This window comes from Zootoca vivipara, chromosome 1 (assembly GCF_965207765.1).
Source record: "Zootoca vivipara chromosome 1, rZooViv2.hap1.1, whole genome shotgun sequence".
In the NCBI taxonomy this organism is placed as follows: Eukaryota; Metazoa; Chordata; class Lepidosauria; order Squamata; family Lacertidae; genus Zootoca; species Zootoca vivipara.
The window spans coordinates 102,949,189-102,964,734 of NC_142582.1; the positions used below are offsets into that span (position 1 = coordinate 102,949,189).

Genomic DNA, 15,546 nt, shown 5'->3' on the forward strand with positions numbered 1-15,546 from the left:
TTTGCTGGCGAGTAAGCGCGCTTGACCACAGAGGGGCTTACTTCCGAGGAAACACATTCCTCGGCAGTGAGTCCTACTGGGAGACATGTGCATCCTGCTCCGTTATACGTTTATTCAGAAATAAGTACTTATAAATAGCTGTTTATCGGACCGTAGGATTGGGGTTTCAGTTACTTGAACTTTAAAAGAAGGAGCAAAAGTTTCCAGCTTTCAGGCTGTGGAAATGCACTAGGCAAGCAGGAGATGCTTCAGCATGTTTTATTTACTTCCTTACAGCGCAGTTGCATGCGGCGTGTCTCCTTAGAAGTAAGCGCCATTGAGTCCAATGGGACTTACTCTCAGGCAAGCGTGTCCGTGTCTGCAGTCACATCCTTGAACCACTCGTGGTTGTACTTTACGCGTGCGAAACCAGGATCTCTTCACAGCGAAGGGAATAAATAGCTCCCGTTAAGTGATCCCGAGTTTGCGCTGTTGCTTAACAATTTCAGACGCCTCTTCCTTGCCAGGTCAGCTGGCGGTCCAGCGTCTCTTGGAATCATTCAAGGAGCCAGGAGGCGGGAAGTTGGGTTTGCACCAAGGGACTCCGCTCGGCCTGCCGCCCCCGCACCCAGAATATACTTTAACTGCGGGGGAGGGAGAGAAGGAACGAGACCCTCGAAAAATAAGACTCTGGGACGGGCGGGGTGTGTGCGGCGCATTATGAGCCTGCGTTAAAACCACAGCTTGAAATAGCGTTCGCTGTTTGTTGATGGGCAAAGCCTGGCAGATACCGACTGAGATATCGCTGCCATGCGAAGAGAGGTCCCACGTTTTTCCAAGTCGGGGCCTCCTGTTACTTTCATTTTCATTCCTTTTTTCATTTATTTCCATAGCTGCCAAGTTTTCCCTTTTCTCGCGAGGAAGCCTATTCAGCATAAGGGAATTTCCCTTAAAAAAGGGAGAACTTGGCAGCTATGTTTATTTCTTTGGCAATGTTCACGTTGGATGGTGGTGAGAGAAGCGATCTAGCGCCTGGCTCGGCTGATTTACTAAACCTTAATAGGCTGAATCCCTTGATTTAAACAGGAGGCCTCCGTTGGACCAGATTCGCTCTGGAATGTGGGTCCCGTCGGTTGCGATGGCCCCGCAGTCCTTAAAACCACGAGCGAGACCCAGCGCCTGGGAAGTACCGCTGTGGAAACCATATAAATCCAGCGGAGGCGGTCGCCTCGGTAAACTTACTCCCGAGTAAGCCTCGCTGAACTCGGTGGGACTCGCTTCCGAGTCAACGTGCGTGGGATCCTGGCTGCGGGGCTGCTGCAACCCTAAACCCATTTCTTTGGGAATGAAACGTCATGGGATTTACTTCAAAGTAAACATTTTTAGGCTCGGGCTGCCCACGGGGCTTGAAGAGCCGTTGTAATCGAGACGGCTGATTTCCGACTACCCGAAACCTTAAATCTTAGGCGCATTAAATAGAAACAAATACCACTGATTTGAACGATTTCAAGCAAATTTGATTAGTTTCACGACTTTTCCTCCCAAGGAGAGGGAAAGAACGGTTTCAGGCTGGGGGAAATAAAGATCTGGGAACAAATGGCACGGAAACCCCCAGCCCGCCTCCATTAGGAAGGAGGTTTCCAAGCCCCGTTGATTCAAAAAAAGGGGTTTAGCACCCAAGGAAGGGCGTCCACGAGGAACAGGGAGCCAGAATTGCCGCCCACTCGATGAACCAACTTAGTAACAAGTTTATTAGGGGTCACCTGCCCTGCATATTCCTGCATTGCAGGAGGCTGGACTAGATGACTCAGGGGATCCCTTCCAGCTCTACAGTTCTATGATTCCATGGAGAGGCGATCGGGAGTTGCACGAGGGTCAGTCGCCCTTTCCCTTGCCCCGGGAGACCTTGGCTAACGTGGTGCAAGTAGATGAGGGTTTTCACGGCGGAGAAAAGGAGCTGGGCCCTAAGTCTCTGGTGGAGATGCAACCCCAGCCGGCCATGGGCGTAGCCAGGATTTACTGGGGGGACGGGACGACACCCACCTGTGTCCTCTGACCGGCTCTGTCTAGCAGATTCGGAATGAAATGTCTCAGCCACAGTTGTTTTAAATTTCTTTTGACCCCAAGCGCTCAAAAAATATATGTGTCAAAATCTTTCTACAATTTCTACTTTTAGTGAAGTATTTTTGTTTAGTTACTTGATTGTGGGGTGGGGGACTGCTGCCCCCCTGTCCCTCCCTGGCTATGCCCCTTGCACCCCGCCGTCCCGGTCCCCTGCGCACGTCTCCTTTCCCAGGAGCCCCGATCCGAGGCCGGCGCCCTCCCTGACGCTCCTTTGCCCTGTCTTTGCCCGCAGTAAGCGACAGCTCGCCCTATCACAGCCCCAAGGTGGAAGAATGGAGCAGCCTGAGTAGAAGCGGCTTCGCGGCCACAGCGCAGCACGTCGCGGTGAACGGGCTGGACAAGAGCTCCATGGAGCCCGAGGCCAAGTACAGCCAGGTAAAAAGCGAGCGCCGGTTGCCTGGAAGAAGGGCTGGGGGGGGGGATTGGAGGAGGGGTAGGAATCGCAGGCTAAGCTCTCAATGCCCTTCCCTGGTGGTGAGGTAGTTACAGTAGTTGGAGCGCAGGCCTAGCCATGCCTACTTCAAGTAAGCCCTCCTGAACCCAGTGGGGCTTATTCCGAGGTAAGTGTGACTAGGGTTTATTGGCTTTTCCCCCCTTCATCTGTGCCATATTCCAGTTGAGTTCCAATATACTTACACAGCAGAGTCATTTTAAAACTTCCAATAAAGAGAGAACCGTTTTCAAACCGGAACACGCAGCGATCTGGATTACTGTTCCGGATGAAAGCCAAAACAAGCCGCCTTCTAGCATGGGCGTAGCCAGGATTTTTACTGGGGGGGGGGGCAGGCCTTTTGTTAGAGGGGCAGAACCTCTTAGCTATGTATTTATTTTTATTTTTATTGATTTCTTTTTTGGGGGGGGGAGTCAGCTTCCTCTCTCTGCCCCCCATTGGCTATGCCCATGGCTTCTAGTGAAGCCAGGATCCAATGAATTGCTTTAAGTCAATCTTCCAAAACACACCTATTTTGGGGTGGTGTGTGTGTGTGTGTAGCCCTCCTCTCCACACCACCCCCTTTTGGGGGTGATATTGGGGTATCACAAATAGTACGTAGCAGCAGAAATTCAGGATGGTCCTGCCTGAATCCTGTGCATGCTTCCTTTGTCTTCAGCAAAGCCAGGATCCACAGGAGAGAGTTTGGCTGGAAATATATTCCGGAAGCAGCCTTAGCTCCCATACTGAGAGTTGGATCCTGCTCAGTTACTTGAACTTCAGTCATGACTAACGTGCCCCATTGATTTCATTGGGCAAACTAGGCAAACTAGGAGTTAGGCCCAATGAACTCAATAGGACTTCTAAGTAGACATACACAAGATCACAGCATTGCACTGTTTGTCCTGTTCCAATCCAGAGTAAACCTAATTATATGTGTTATATGTGTTGGAAGCCACCCAGAGTGGCTGGGGAAACCCAGCCAGATGGGCCGGGTATAGATAATAATAAATTTATTATTATTATTATTATTATTATTATTATTATTATTATTATTATTATTATTTATTACTTGTCGCTTGTTGGAGAGAGGCTGGAGGGGAGGCTTGCTTTTTCTGAAGTGCTTCTGAGGTTGTGCCATTCCATCGTGGGAGTACTGAGCTAGGCTTTCAATTAATGATCTGCCAGGCCAAGATTCCCTGCTTTAATTTTTAGGTTTTACTTGGTTTGCAATAAGTTGCTTGCCTTCTTGGAACTGAAGGTGGGGGGCTCTATCTTCTCTTAGCAAAATATTCCTTTCCTGCCCTAGTCCATTACGAGCAAACTGAATACAGTATTGTGCTACTGTCTCTGGGCACCTTTCAGTGAAGCATCCTGAAGTCGTGTTGGTTTTGAACAGGGAAGGCATACAGCTCTATCTCACAGATTCACTCAGAAGTCCCACTGTGTCTAATGAGGTTTATTCCTAGATAAGTGGAGAGAGTTAATTAAGCACCCTTATTGGGGACCAAGCCTCATTGAACTTGGTAATACCTATTTCTGGACCCTTTAAATGCCACCTTTGAATGGGGACTAGTGGAGATGACCACATAAAAGCCACATGCATTGGTCATGTGAATAGGCCCCAGAGTGCCCTTAGGACCATGGCATAACCTTGGATATTTGCTTTGTAATGTATTTGTATCCCACCATCTGGACCTCTTAAGAATTGTGGTGCGATCTATCTGTGACATCTGTCACCCCATTGATTGCCAGGGTTGATTTGGCTGGCCGGGCAGGTGTCCCCTTCCTCCTTCACAGTTTTGTGTGCATCCCTCCTGAAGCTGCTCATTCAAGGGACACAAATAACACCCTTCCCCAATATATTTCTGTGTACTGTAAATGCACCATATTTTGAGGAATCAGTTCAACTGATAATTGATTTATTTAAGAAAGTAAGACGAGCTCGGCTGGATCAGATCAAAGGCCCATCTAAGCCCAGTAATGTATTTTCACAGTGGCCAACCAGATCCTTATGATTATTCAGAGGCATGCAGTCTCTGACACTGAAGTATTCAAACATCATGACTAGTTATCATTGATAGCCCTTTTCTCCATGAATTTGTATGGTCCCCCTTTTAAAGCTATCCAAGCTTGGAAGCCACATATTGTGGTACCGTGGCAAATACTATGTGCTGTTTGAAGTACTTCTTTTAGTAGGCCTGAATCTCAACAATCAGCTTTATTGGATGGCTCTCATTCATTCATTCATTCATTCATTGCGTGTACCCCCCACAAAAATCATACCCAAAGCAGTTTACAAAACAGGAATGAATTTCAAAATCAAATAGTGCAAAAACAATTTCAAAATAACGTAATACCTGCAATACAATAACATATAAAAACATGCAAAAAACCAACCCAGTACTATAAATATAACGAGATTACATTAACAACATCTAATATCCACTAGCAAGAATAACAAGGGAGCTTGACAGTGTCACCTTGGTCCTAGAAACTTCCCCCTCCCATCATGTCGCTTACAGCCCCTCTCCTGCAGCAACTTGCAAGGCTTCCAAAGGCAAAGTGTGGGGTAGCTGGAAACACCCCTCTCATGATGTTGTGACTCTGGGTTCTGGCACTATGAGAGGGGGATTAAACCTTCTCTTTTCATGTTTTCCACACCCTGCCTAATTATATACATCTCTCATTAACCATGCTCACATCATTTGTGGTATCTTTCCTATTGTCCTTGATCAGGGGTGTCAAACTCAAATTCATCGGGGGCCGCATCAGCAGTTTGGTCACCCTCAAAGGGCCGGTTGTATCTGTAGGACTATGTGTCCACTCTTTATTATCATAAATTATTGTCACTGCATTCAATTATTACTGTTTTTTGTAATAATGTAAGTAATAACTAGCTCTGAAAGCAGAAACATAGTCAGAATAATGGCAAGTAGATATTCAAATGTACAATTATTGTACAATTTATTGAAAAATGATTTTTGGTAACTGCACTGGGTGGTGGAGGCTCGCTAGGGTTTCATGCAGGACCTTTGCAGAGCTACTAGTACCTGGAGATGCTGGGGTCCTTCTGCATGCAGGACAGATGTTCTGCCAGTGAGCCACCACCCTTCACCAAAGGGACTGGCTGAGGTTGACTCACTGAAGCTGCTCTCCTGGTTCCAGGGTTTAAGGGCCAGAAGTATAAAGCAGCATCCTATGTTTCTGAGGAGAGGGAGAGGGAGAGGGAGGGGAGGAAGGAAGGAAGGATGGAAGGAAGGAAGGAAGGAAGAAAAGAGGGAGTGGGAGGGAGAGAGGAAGGAAGGAAGGAAGGAAAGAGGGGAGAGAAAGAAGAGTAGGAAATAAGGAAGAGAATAAAGAAGGAAAGAAAAAGAAAGAGGGAGAGAAGAGGGAAAGGGAGAAAGAAGGAAGGAAGTAGAGGGAAAGAAAGAATAAGAATGAGGGAGAGGAAGAAAGTTGGGAAGGACGGAAGGAAGAAAGGAAGGAAGTAAGGAAGTAAGGAAGAAAGAAAGAAAGAAAAGAGGGAGCAGGAGGGAGAGAGGAAGGAAAGAGGTGAGAGAAAGAAGAGTAGGAAAGAAGGAATAAAGAAGGAAAGAAAAAGAAAGAGGGAGATAAGACAGAGATAAAGAAGGAAGGAAGGAGAGGGAAAGAAAGAATAAGAACGAGAGAGAGGAAGAAAGAAAGGGAGGGGGGTCGCCGCCTTGATTCAGCGCCAGAAAAGAGCGCGAAGAGACCCTGGGGCAAAAAGCATTTCCCCGGCCCCAGCTGTTTGTCGGCGCTTTGTTGGCGCGGCGCTTCAGCAGCAAGGTCCCACTGCTGGGTCCCGCTGGCTGGGGCGCTCGGCGGGCCACATGACGAGGTCTGGCGGGGCGGATTTGGCCCCCGGGCCTTGTGTTTGACACCCGTGTCCTTGATGCTTTGTTTCCTAATCTGCTACATACTGTACATTCAAAGTTGGCTTCTATTATTGGAGTTTTTAATAACCCCTGCCTGCATTTTGGGAGATTTGACCCTCTTGACTTTCCATTTCAACTTTCAAGGAGTTTCCTCTCTTGAAGTCAAATGTGCCTATGTCGGACTTCCTTGACAATTGTCCACATATGTAAATGCTGAATTTGAGATCACTATGGCCTCTGTTTCCAGTCAGTTTGACAACACTTCCATCTCCCACCAGGTCCTGGGCACCACTTAAGTTTAAATCCAGGATTGCCTCACCTTTTTTAGGTTCTATGAGCATCTGTTCTGTGCACGTATCCATCCTGCCCATTGCTATAACACTTCCTCCTTTAGATGCCTCCTTGGTAGCATTCTCCATCTTGAGATTACCCTAGGCATTTGGGTACATTCCAAGTACATAATTACTTTGGGACCTGTCTTGCCACCCACAACCATGCTGTGAAGGTGTCTGTCCCTTTGTTTGTCTGTTCCCCCTTTGACATACAGGACACCAACCTTTTATACCGTAACCTATCCTTCCTATAGAGTTTGTATTCTGAACCAGTGAGAATGCCTCACTGGTTCTCTCCATTCCACTGGATTTGTATTATGCCTATTATATATATGCAGTCCTTTAATACTCAGCACCCCAGCTTACCCATCTCTGTTCAGAGGCTTTTAGAATTAGCATAGAAGCCAGGTGTGGGGAAACCTCAGGCCCAGGGCGAGATACAGCTCTCCAAGCCTCTCTGCCCCACCTATGGCACTCTCCCTAGGCTATACCCACTCCCCAGCCACACCCCTCATTGCCCCTGCTTTGCCCTCTTCTTGAGTAGTTTTATTGGGCTGGAGTGCATGCATGAGTGTAGAAACTAACTTACTGCACAGAGGTAACAGGTGTCTTTGTTGCTGCATCCACTGTTTTTCTTTCACCCCACTGACCACTGGCACATGGCCCTCAGAAGTCACCCAGGAGCTGGTCGCACCCTGGCACACACACTTGCGCATGGCATCTCTATCCTCACCTTCTGTTAGTGTGATGGCAATTGCTTGGAAAGGCTTGTTTTCTGTACTGCAAAGGATTTGGGTTACCAAACTGTTTGCAAACAACCCCAGCCATGGGATTGTTTGATAAGCTAGCTGAACTGAGGTCCTGTTGAAATAAACGGGAAATGTTAGCAATGGTCAGTTTAAGTCCCATTGGTTTCATTGAGAACTGAATGCCGCTCAGTGGCCTGGATCCAACCCAGCATTTCTAAAGAAGTTGTGAAAGAGGGTTCCCCTGCCCAGGTCTTACACAATTTCTAACACCAGCAGAGTTGTTACAGTACAGATTTCATTTTGAATTTTTCTTCCTTTGGTGTTTACATAGGTATATGTGATTTCTAGTTGCTCAAAGTTTATGTTGGACTGCAGAGGTGTGTAAACTTCAGTTCCTTGTCCAGGTCATGCTCATGCAGCTCTTGGGTTGAATAAGGAACTGGGAACCAACTGCAGCCTTGTTGTGTTCCTTTGAGTAAAATCCGCATACCTGTGACCAGGTGCACTTTCATTTGCCTTAATCTCACCTGGGACGTAACTGCTTCCCGTTCTGTGGATTTAGTGATGTAGCACCAAACTATAAGCACAGTGAGCACAGCAAGTACCGTAAGCCATTGTAGTGTAGTGGTTAGAGTGTCAGACTATGACTTGGGAGACCAGAGTTCAAATCCCCACTCAGCCATGAAGCTCCCTGGGTGACCTTGGGCCAGTTACTTACTCTTAGCCTCTCAGGATTGTTGTGAGGAAAAAAATGGGGAGGAGAACTATGTATGTAAGCCACCTTGAGGTCCTTGGAAGAAAGGTGGGGTGCAAATGTAATTATTGTTGTTGTTATTTAATGAGGAAAGATGGGGTTTCTCGAATATTTTTCTCCCCTCCTTTCTTTGGCAGTAGAAAAACCTGCTGGTGCAAAATGTGTGCTGATGCTGAAAGTGATCTCTTTCCTGCTACTGGAAGGGATCTGCGTACTATCAGAACCCTGTGCTCTGTAATACAGGGTCAAGTTGGGGACTAATTGGTGCTGGTGTGAAATGTAGTTAAAATAGGCCTGGATTCAACTAACCTGGTGTGCTAGGAAGCCAGCACAAGGACTCTTGCAAGTGCAACAGGGCTTCCTCCTGAGTGGCCCCTTTGCACTTCCCCAAATCTGCTTTAGGTGTGATGAAAACAGCTCCTAGAATAGCACAGAGGGGAATAGAGGGATATTGTTCCATCTAGCAAACAGAAATGCTTGTGCTGATGAAACAACCGGAAGAGCATGGTGTTGAATTCCTCCTATAAATTATGCGTCAAGGCAGCCTTAATTCCAGCCCTAGGTGTCTGCTGTCTCTGCCCCCACTCCTTATAATATTAGGATCGCAGGGACTGTATAGTGCTGTAGTAAGAATGACTGGAATTGAGGGGGCAAGAGTACTGGGTTTTCTGCATTAGAACGGCATTGAACTGGATGACCTTTGAGGTCCCTTCCACCATTCCATACATTTGAAGCACATCTCTATCCCTGCCACCTCGGAAAAATTACAGTCATACCTCGGTTTAAGTACACTTCGGTTTGAGTACTTTCAGTTTAAGTATCGTACTTCACGGACCTGTCTGGAACGGATTAATCCACTTTCCATTACTTTCGATGGGAAAGTTCGCTTCAGATTAAGTACGCTTCAGGTTAAGTACAAACTTCCGGAACCAATTACACTCATACTTCGGGTTAAGTACACTTCAGGTTGAGTACTCCGTGGACGGTCTGGAACGGATTAATCCACTTTCCATTACTTTCAATGGGAAAGTTTGCTTCAGGTTAAGTACACTTCAGGTTAAGTACAGACTTCCGGAACCAATTACACTCATACTTCGGGTTAAGTACACTTCAGGTTGAGTACTCCGTGGACCCGCCTGGAACGGATTAATCCACTTTCCATTACTTTCAATGGGAAAGTTTGCTTCAGGTTAAGTACGCTTGAGGTTAAGTACAGACTTCCAGAACCAATTATGTACTTAAACCGAGGTACCACTGTATAGGATTTGTATTTTGCTCCTCATAGAGCTGTATTTCCCAGCGCCTTTAGCAGACTATCGTTCCCAGGCTTCTGGAGAATTGCTTTAACTGCATGGTGTATATGCAGCGTATGATTCTTAGCATGTAGAACACTTACCTAATGATGTATTAGAATTCCTGGGGAATAGATGGGGAACCTTTGGCTCTCCAGATGCTGTTGGACTTCAATTCCCATTAATCCCAGCTGCCTGGCCAATGGTCAGGGGTAATGGGAATGCCACAGGTGGCTGAATATAGGTCTCCCCTTTCTCTCCTTCCCCCAATTTCATTAATCTCTTTCAGGAAAGAGTTAATAGTGATGTTAACTGTTTAGATGCACGAGGGATTGTGTTTAACAATCCTCATCTCTTCATATCAACAATAAGAGAATAGTGAAACAATAAGGTTTCAAGGCACCTTAGTGGCTAACAAATGCAAGCTCTCATGGGCGAGAGTCCACTGCAACAGATGCAAGAGACTATTTGTATCAGACGTTCATAAACAATTTATTTGCAGCCGTGAATGGTGCTAATTCCTCTAACTTTTGTGTCACTTAGTAAGGCTAGAAGTCCCAAGGAGTTTAAGCAGTAGACCAGGGATCAGCAACCTTTTTCAGCCATGGGCCGATCAACCATCCCTCAGACCATGTGGGGGGCCAGACTATATATATTTTTTGGGAGGGGGAATGAGCGAATTCCCATGCCCCACAAATAACCCAGAGATGCATTTTAAATAAAAGCATTCTACTCATGTGAAAACACCAGGCAGGCCCCACAAATAATCCAGAGATGTGATTTAAATAAAAGGACACATTCTACTTATGTAAAAACATGATGATTCCCGGGCCATCCGGGCCCTAGGTTGCCTACCCCTGCAGTAGACTAACCTACTAAAACCCATTTAGCTGGACATTTGGCAAATGCAAATTCTAACAAGGTTTAAATTGGTGGGCCTGAGAGTTAGGGGTGTGCTTGTTGATTTTTTTCATCTAATTTACATACTGCGGTAGACAAATGGGGCAAAATAAACAAAAGATACGCTTTTAGTATGTTATTGTGCTTGGTACCTTTTGCAGTTGTCTCGTACCTGGTTCAGTATCTAAGAAAACAATGCTACTAGACTAGATCTTAATTTCATCAATATGTAGATGTCATAAATTGATTAACTTATTAACCAGTTGAAAAGCAAGCAATCATTCTGATAAAAAATTTGAATCGGTTGCAGTCTTGGTTTTTATGCTCCAAACTTGTCTGTGTTTACATGAGCAAAGAAAAAAAAGGGGGGGTGGAGAAGTATGCAGTATTCTTTGCTCACCAGTGATTTGGTTGCATATCTGGACTTTTTATACATATGTAACTAAGACTGATTATTTATTTATTTAATTAGTTTATATCCTGCCCTTTCAATGAACAGAGCAGATAATGTGATATAGAGAAGTCACAGGCATTCCAACCCCCCCCTTCCTATAGCCAAATACGTGTTTTGCCTGTGGGTTAAGGGCTGAATGCCGTTTTCCTAATCTCCACAGTTTCCTGAATGAAACCTGATTACATAGATTCTGTTCAGGAAGTGGTGGTTTTGTAATTGCATCCATAGAATATAGGCCAACCTGAAGTTAGTGGGACAGATTCACCACTTGAATACTCTTCACATTTATGCCACTGCCATAGGTCAGTTAAGTTGTCACCAGTGGAAAGTGTGTGTGCGTGTGTGTGTGTGCACATGCGCGCATGCACACACACACACACACACTGCATTTACTCACTGCATTTTAGTGGGATGATTACAAAGGATCTTTGTCTGAGTTATATATAAGATTACCCTGGCTAGTAGCTTGATGATGAAAGTCTTTGTGTTTGGATTTTTGTGATTCTTTAATTCGCAAGTGAATGTCTTTGAAAACTCATGCTTCTCGGTATATTTATAAGATGGTTCAATCTACAGATACTTTCAGTGTGTGGAAGTTGTTCCTCTGTATTTCTCATATTCTGTGGACAGGCTGTGCTTAAGAACTTAAGGAGAGAGAGAGCTCTGCCTGGCTGGATCAAAAGGCTCATATACTCCTGCATTCTGTTCCCAACCAGGAAGATGGACGTTTTGGGTAATCCGTACCATAGCCTTCCCGTACTTATTGCTGTCATTGACTGGTATTCAGAAGCAGGTTGCTTCTGAAAATAGGGATGGAATAGTTGACAGCTGGTGATAAGCCTACCATCAAGCTGAGAATGTACTGTGTGTTTATGCAGTAACAGACTCCATTCAGCTCCTGAAGCCCCTGTTGTAGACCCCACACCCCAGGAGATTTTCTCTTGTGCTTATGCCTTGTTGGTTAGCTCTGTTGTTTAGTGTGTTGCTTATAATGCCAAGATGATGGGTTTGATCCCCCGTATGGATGCATATTCCTGAATTGCAGCGGATTAGACTAGATGGTCCATGGGGTCCCTTCCAACTCTATGATTCTATGTCCTGTTGGCCCATGGACATCAGGCTCGCCACTGTAAACAATGCTGGCATAGATGGTCAAGAAAAGCACGCTGGTTCTTCTCTCTCTCTCTCTCTCTCTCTCTTTACCGGCTGGTTTAGGTGCAGGTTGATCTGCACAGAAAGAAGCAGCAGCAGTTATAAGGAGAAGAAAGCATTATGCTTGACCATAGTTTCATGCCTTGTGTGTTTCTAGGCTATAAGCTGGATCACCTTCCTGAGCCTTTAAAAGCCCTGCTGTTGCAGTAGTGAACATCTCTTTCGCTCAGCTACATTAGGAACGTAACATGTGCAGGCTAAAAATGCCTTGAGTCTTACCTGTGGTAGCTTCAGAAATGGATGCGGTAGAGAATTTATTCAAGCTCTTCCTTACTTTTATCCCAATCATATATTTTATAATTGCTGTTTTTTTTAATATGACAAAGGAACTTTACAGATTAACCAAAGGTTATTTTTTTAAAGGGTGAGAGGAAAGTCTCTGCCTCAAAGAACTTACACTCTGCACTTTGACAGTGAGAGGAATGGGGGAGATATGTAAAGCGTCCAGTTGAAATCCCCCACCCCCCCGGTAAGGCTTAAGAAACATGGGCGGTATTCAACTAAGTTTTCCTTAGAATAGACCAGGTTTCCCAAGCTTGAGTCTCCAGCTGTTTTTGGACTACAGTCTCCATCATCCCTGGCCACTGGTCCTGCTAGCTAGGGAGGATGGGAGTTGTAGTCCAAAAACAGCTGGAGACCCAAGTTTGGGAAACCCTGGAATAGGCCTTTGGGCAGGATTCAATTAATGGGTCCTGTCAGTGGAAGCCCTGTGCAAGGACCTCTACTTGTGCAATGGGGCTTCCAAAATGCTCCCCCCACCCCAGAACAGTGCATGGGAGAAGGAAATAGAGGATTGTTCCATTTTGCAAGTCAAGATGCTTTCCCTCGCTGAGCAGTTGCCTTAGCAGGACATGAAATTCCTCCCATAGAAATTAATGGACCTAACTTAGTCATGTTAAATAATTTCAGTGGGTGTTCTCTGAGTAAAACTTAGTTAAATACCATCCTAAGTCTGTTTAGAATCACACAACCTTAGAGTAGAATTTTATACCGACATGCACACCCCTAAAACATGGGTAACTTTTCATGGATGGTTTAAAATTGGTCAGGCTGCAACTTGATCTGGCTTTGCAAGTTCATTGAAGTTAAACTGAACCCACTGTTGCAGGTGGAATATGCCAGTGATAGCCAACATGGTGCCCCCCATATTGTTGGACTACAACTCCCATCAGCCCCAGCCAGGCTGGCCAATAGTTGGGGATGATGGGGGTTGTAGTCCAACAATATCTGGAGGACATCACATTCGCTACCCCAGGCATAAAAAGGTAAAGGTAAAGGGACAGGCATATGGTAATCTAAATGCTTATGAAATCCTCTCATCAGCATTCACATTGAACCTGGGAATCCCCTCCTAGGGAATAAATTTTCTTGAATATGGACATAGCGGAATTGCCTTCTCCTATATGTAACCTTTCCTCCCCCTATGCACTCAGGTCATCAGGAGAGAACCTTCTCTGAGTACCTGGCCTTCAGAGGCAAGACTGGTGAGTGCAAGTGGCAGGACCTCTTCAGTTATGGCACCCTCTTGTGGAATTTGTTTGTTCTCAGGCCCATTCTCTCAAGACTTAGGGAAATGGTGGAAGCCCTTTCCTTTCAATCCACCTGTTTTCTTTATCTGTTCTATTCATACTTATTCATACAATTGCTTGTGCATGTGTAGCTACTTGGGATGAGTGGAATTACTTTGTTCAGTGTCAAAATTCTTGAGTGGATGGTGGCAGGCAAGGCATAATTGATGGACTTGAGGACATCTGGAGGTCCATGATGATGATAATGATGATGAACCTCCCAAATGTGTTTTGTTCCCAAGCTATTAATTTACCTTGATTAGAATATCATCCACGTTTTCATGATGAAAACTTTCCATTGAAACTAACAGTAATGTTGCAAAGTCATCCATGGCATGGCATGGTGTAGAGGAAAGGGTGTGAGTTGCTCCTACCTCATATACCTGATTCCTTCCCAGGTGAGCTGGCATGAACCCTTGGGAGACCTCCATCTTCCTGACCGACTGCTTCTGTGCCCAGCAGCGTTGGGCCGTCGTGCAAGGAAGCTGTCCAATGAGGGAGCCTGTCGTGGGGGCACCTGGTTGCACCCCCTCAAAAAAATATGCCTGGGGCCATGGTCCCCATGCCTCCCACACTATGCCACTAGTGCCCCAATGTATGCAAAAATACCCTGTTCCAGTTGACTAAGTGATACAGAAGGCCAAGTTACTCTGGGGTGAGAAGGCTCACCAGGTCAGTATAATTCTGTTGTCTGTGGGGGCTCACACTACTGGCTTAGTATGATGTTGCATGCAGCCTATGGTGGAACCCAGTTGGTAAATGGTTGTGTGCATTCACCCTACCCAGTGGAGACTGTCTGCATTCATACCATCTATTCAGTAGACTATGGATTTTGATGCCACTGGTTTACAAGAGTCACCTTGCTGGGGTGTTAGGGAAATGGACTCTGGTTAAAGAGGGACATTGTTGTCTGGTGCCAGTCAATACCCCCATCCCCCCGGCGAGAGCATTCCACAAATGAGGAACCACTGCAGAAAAGGCCCGTTCTCGTGTTGCCACCTTCTGGACCTCCCGTGGAGGAGACACATGAAGAAGGACCTCAGGGATGATCTCGGGGTCTGGATAGGGCCATATGGAGAGCGGCAGTCTTTGAGGTATCTATGAGTTCATGGCGAATGCAATGAAAAGGAGACTGACCATCTTTGGAGAACAGCATCACAGAATTATGGGATGTGTGAGTTTCAAAGGATACCTACATTTCAGTTTGCATCTTGTTTCAGATAGTACAAATTAGGCAGGCTCATATTAAAATCAGAAATGAAGGGAACTACATGTCTCCTCCATTCCTGCATATTTTGCCACCCTGTTTAATAAGTCAGATTTGTATTGCCATGAGTGTGCAGTGCTGTCTTACCACCCGCTGGTGCCCACTATGGCTCTCACTATCAGAATCTGAATAGGCATGAGAGGGCATGTTTCTTACTAGGGGGTGGGATGGAGGGAAGAACAAGCCATCAGGCCTCCTACATTTGGACCAGCCTTTCCATTGACTACATATTTAAATACTTGCCAAGATCTGACTTGCTTTTCTCTTCTAGCTGGTAGGCTAATTTTGCTCCCTTCCCACAGTGCTGCCAGCTCCTCGTTGTGGTGCTGTCGCCACTATGAAATCCATCTGTGTTCTTCTTTCAGCAGACAATATCTGAAAATATTTAGCCCCAGTTTCCCAGTGGGGTTCGAAATTTATAAGCCCTTTCTCCTGTAACTTCCCCCATCCCAACCTGTTTCTAATAGAGACTGTGGTTTGATTTTCATTGACTGATTCTCTAAGAAACCACTTCTCACTTCTTCTTGTTGTATCCTACTGTTTGCACAATATTTTTGCAAGTGAGTAATTGTTGGTGCAGACTCAA

General features: G+C 45.7%; 1 protein-coding gene across 2 annotated transcripts in view; it reads left to right on the plus strand.

Annotated features, from left to right (window-relative positions):
• PAX9 (paired box 9) overlaps nt 1-15,546 on the plus strand; it is a 35,272-nt gene that overhangs the window by 6,954 nt on the left and 12,772 nt on the right. For both annotated transcript variants that reach the window (XM_088671957.1, XM_035109149.3), the window contains one exon: nt 2,336-2,478. In XM_088671957.1, the coding sequence (XP_088528083.1) occupies nt 2,336-2,478 (143 nt within the window). The remainder of the gene's footprint in view (nt 1-2,335; nt 2,479-15,546) is intronic.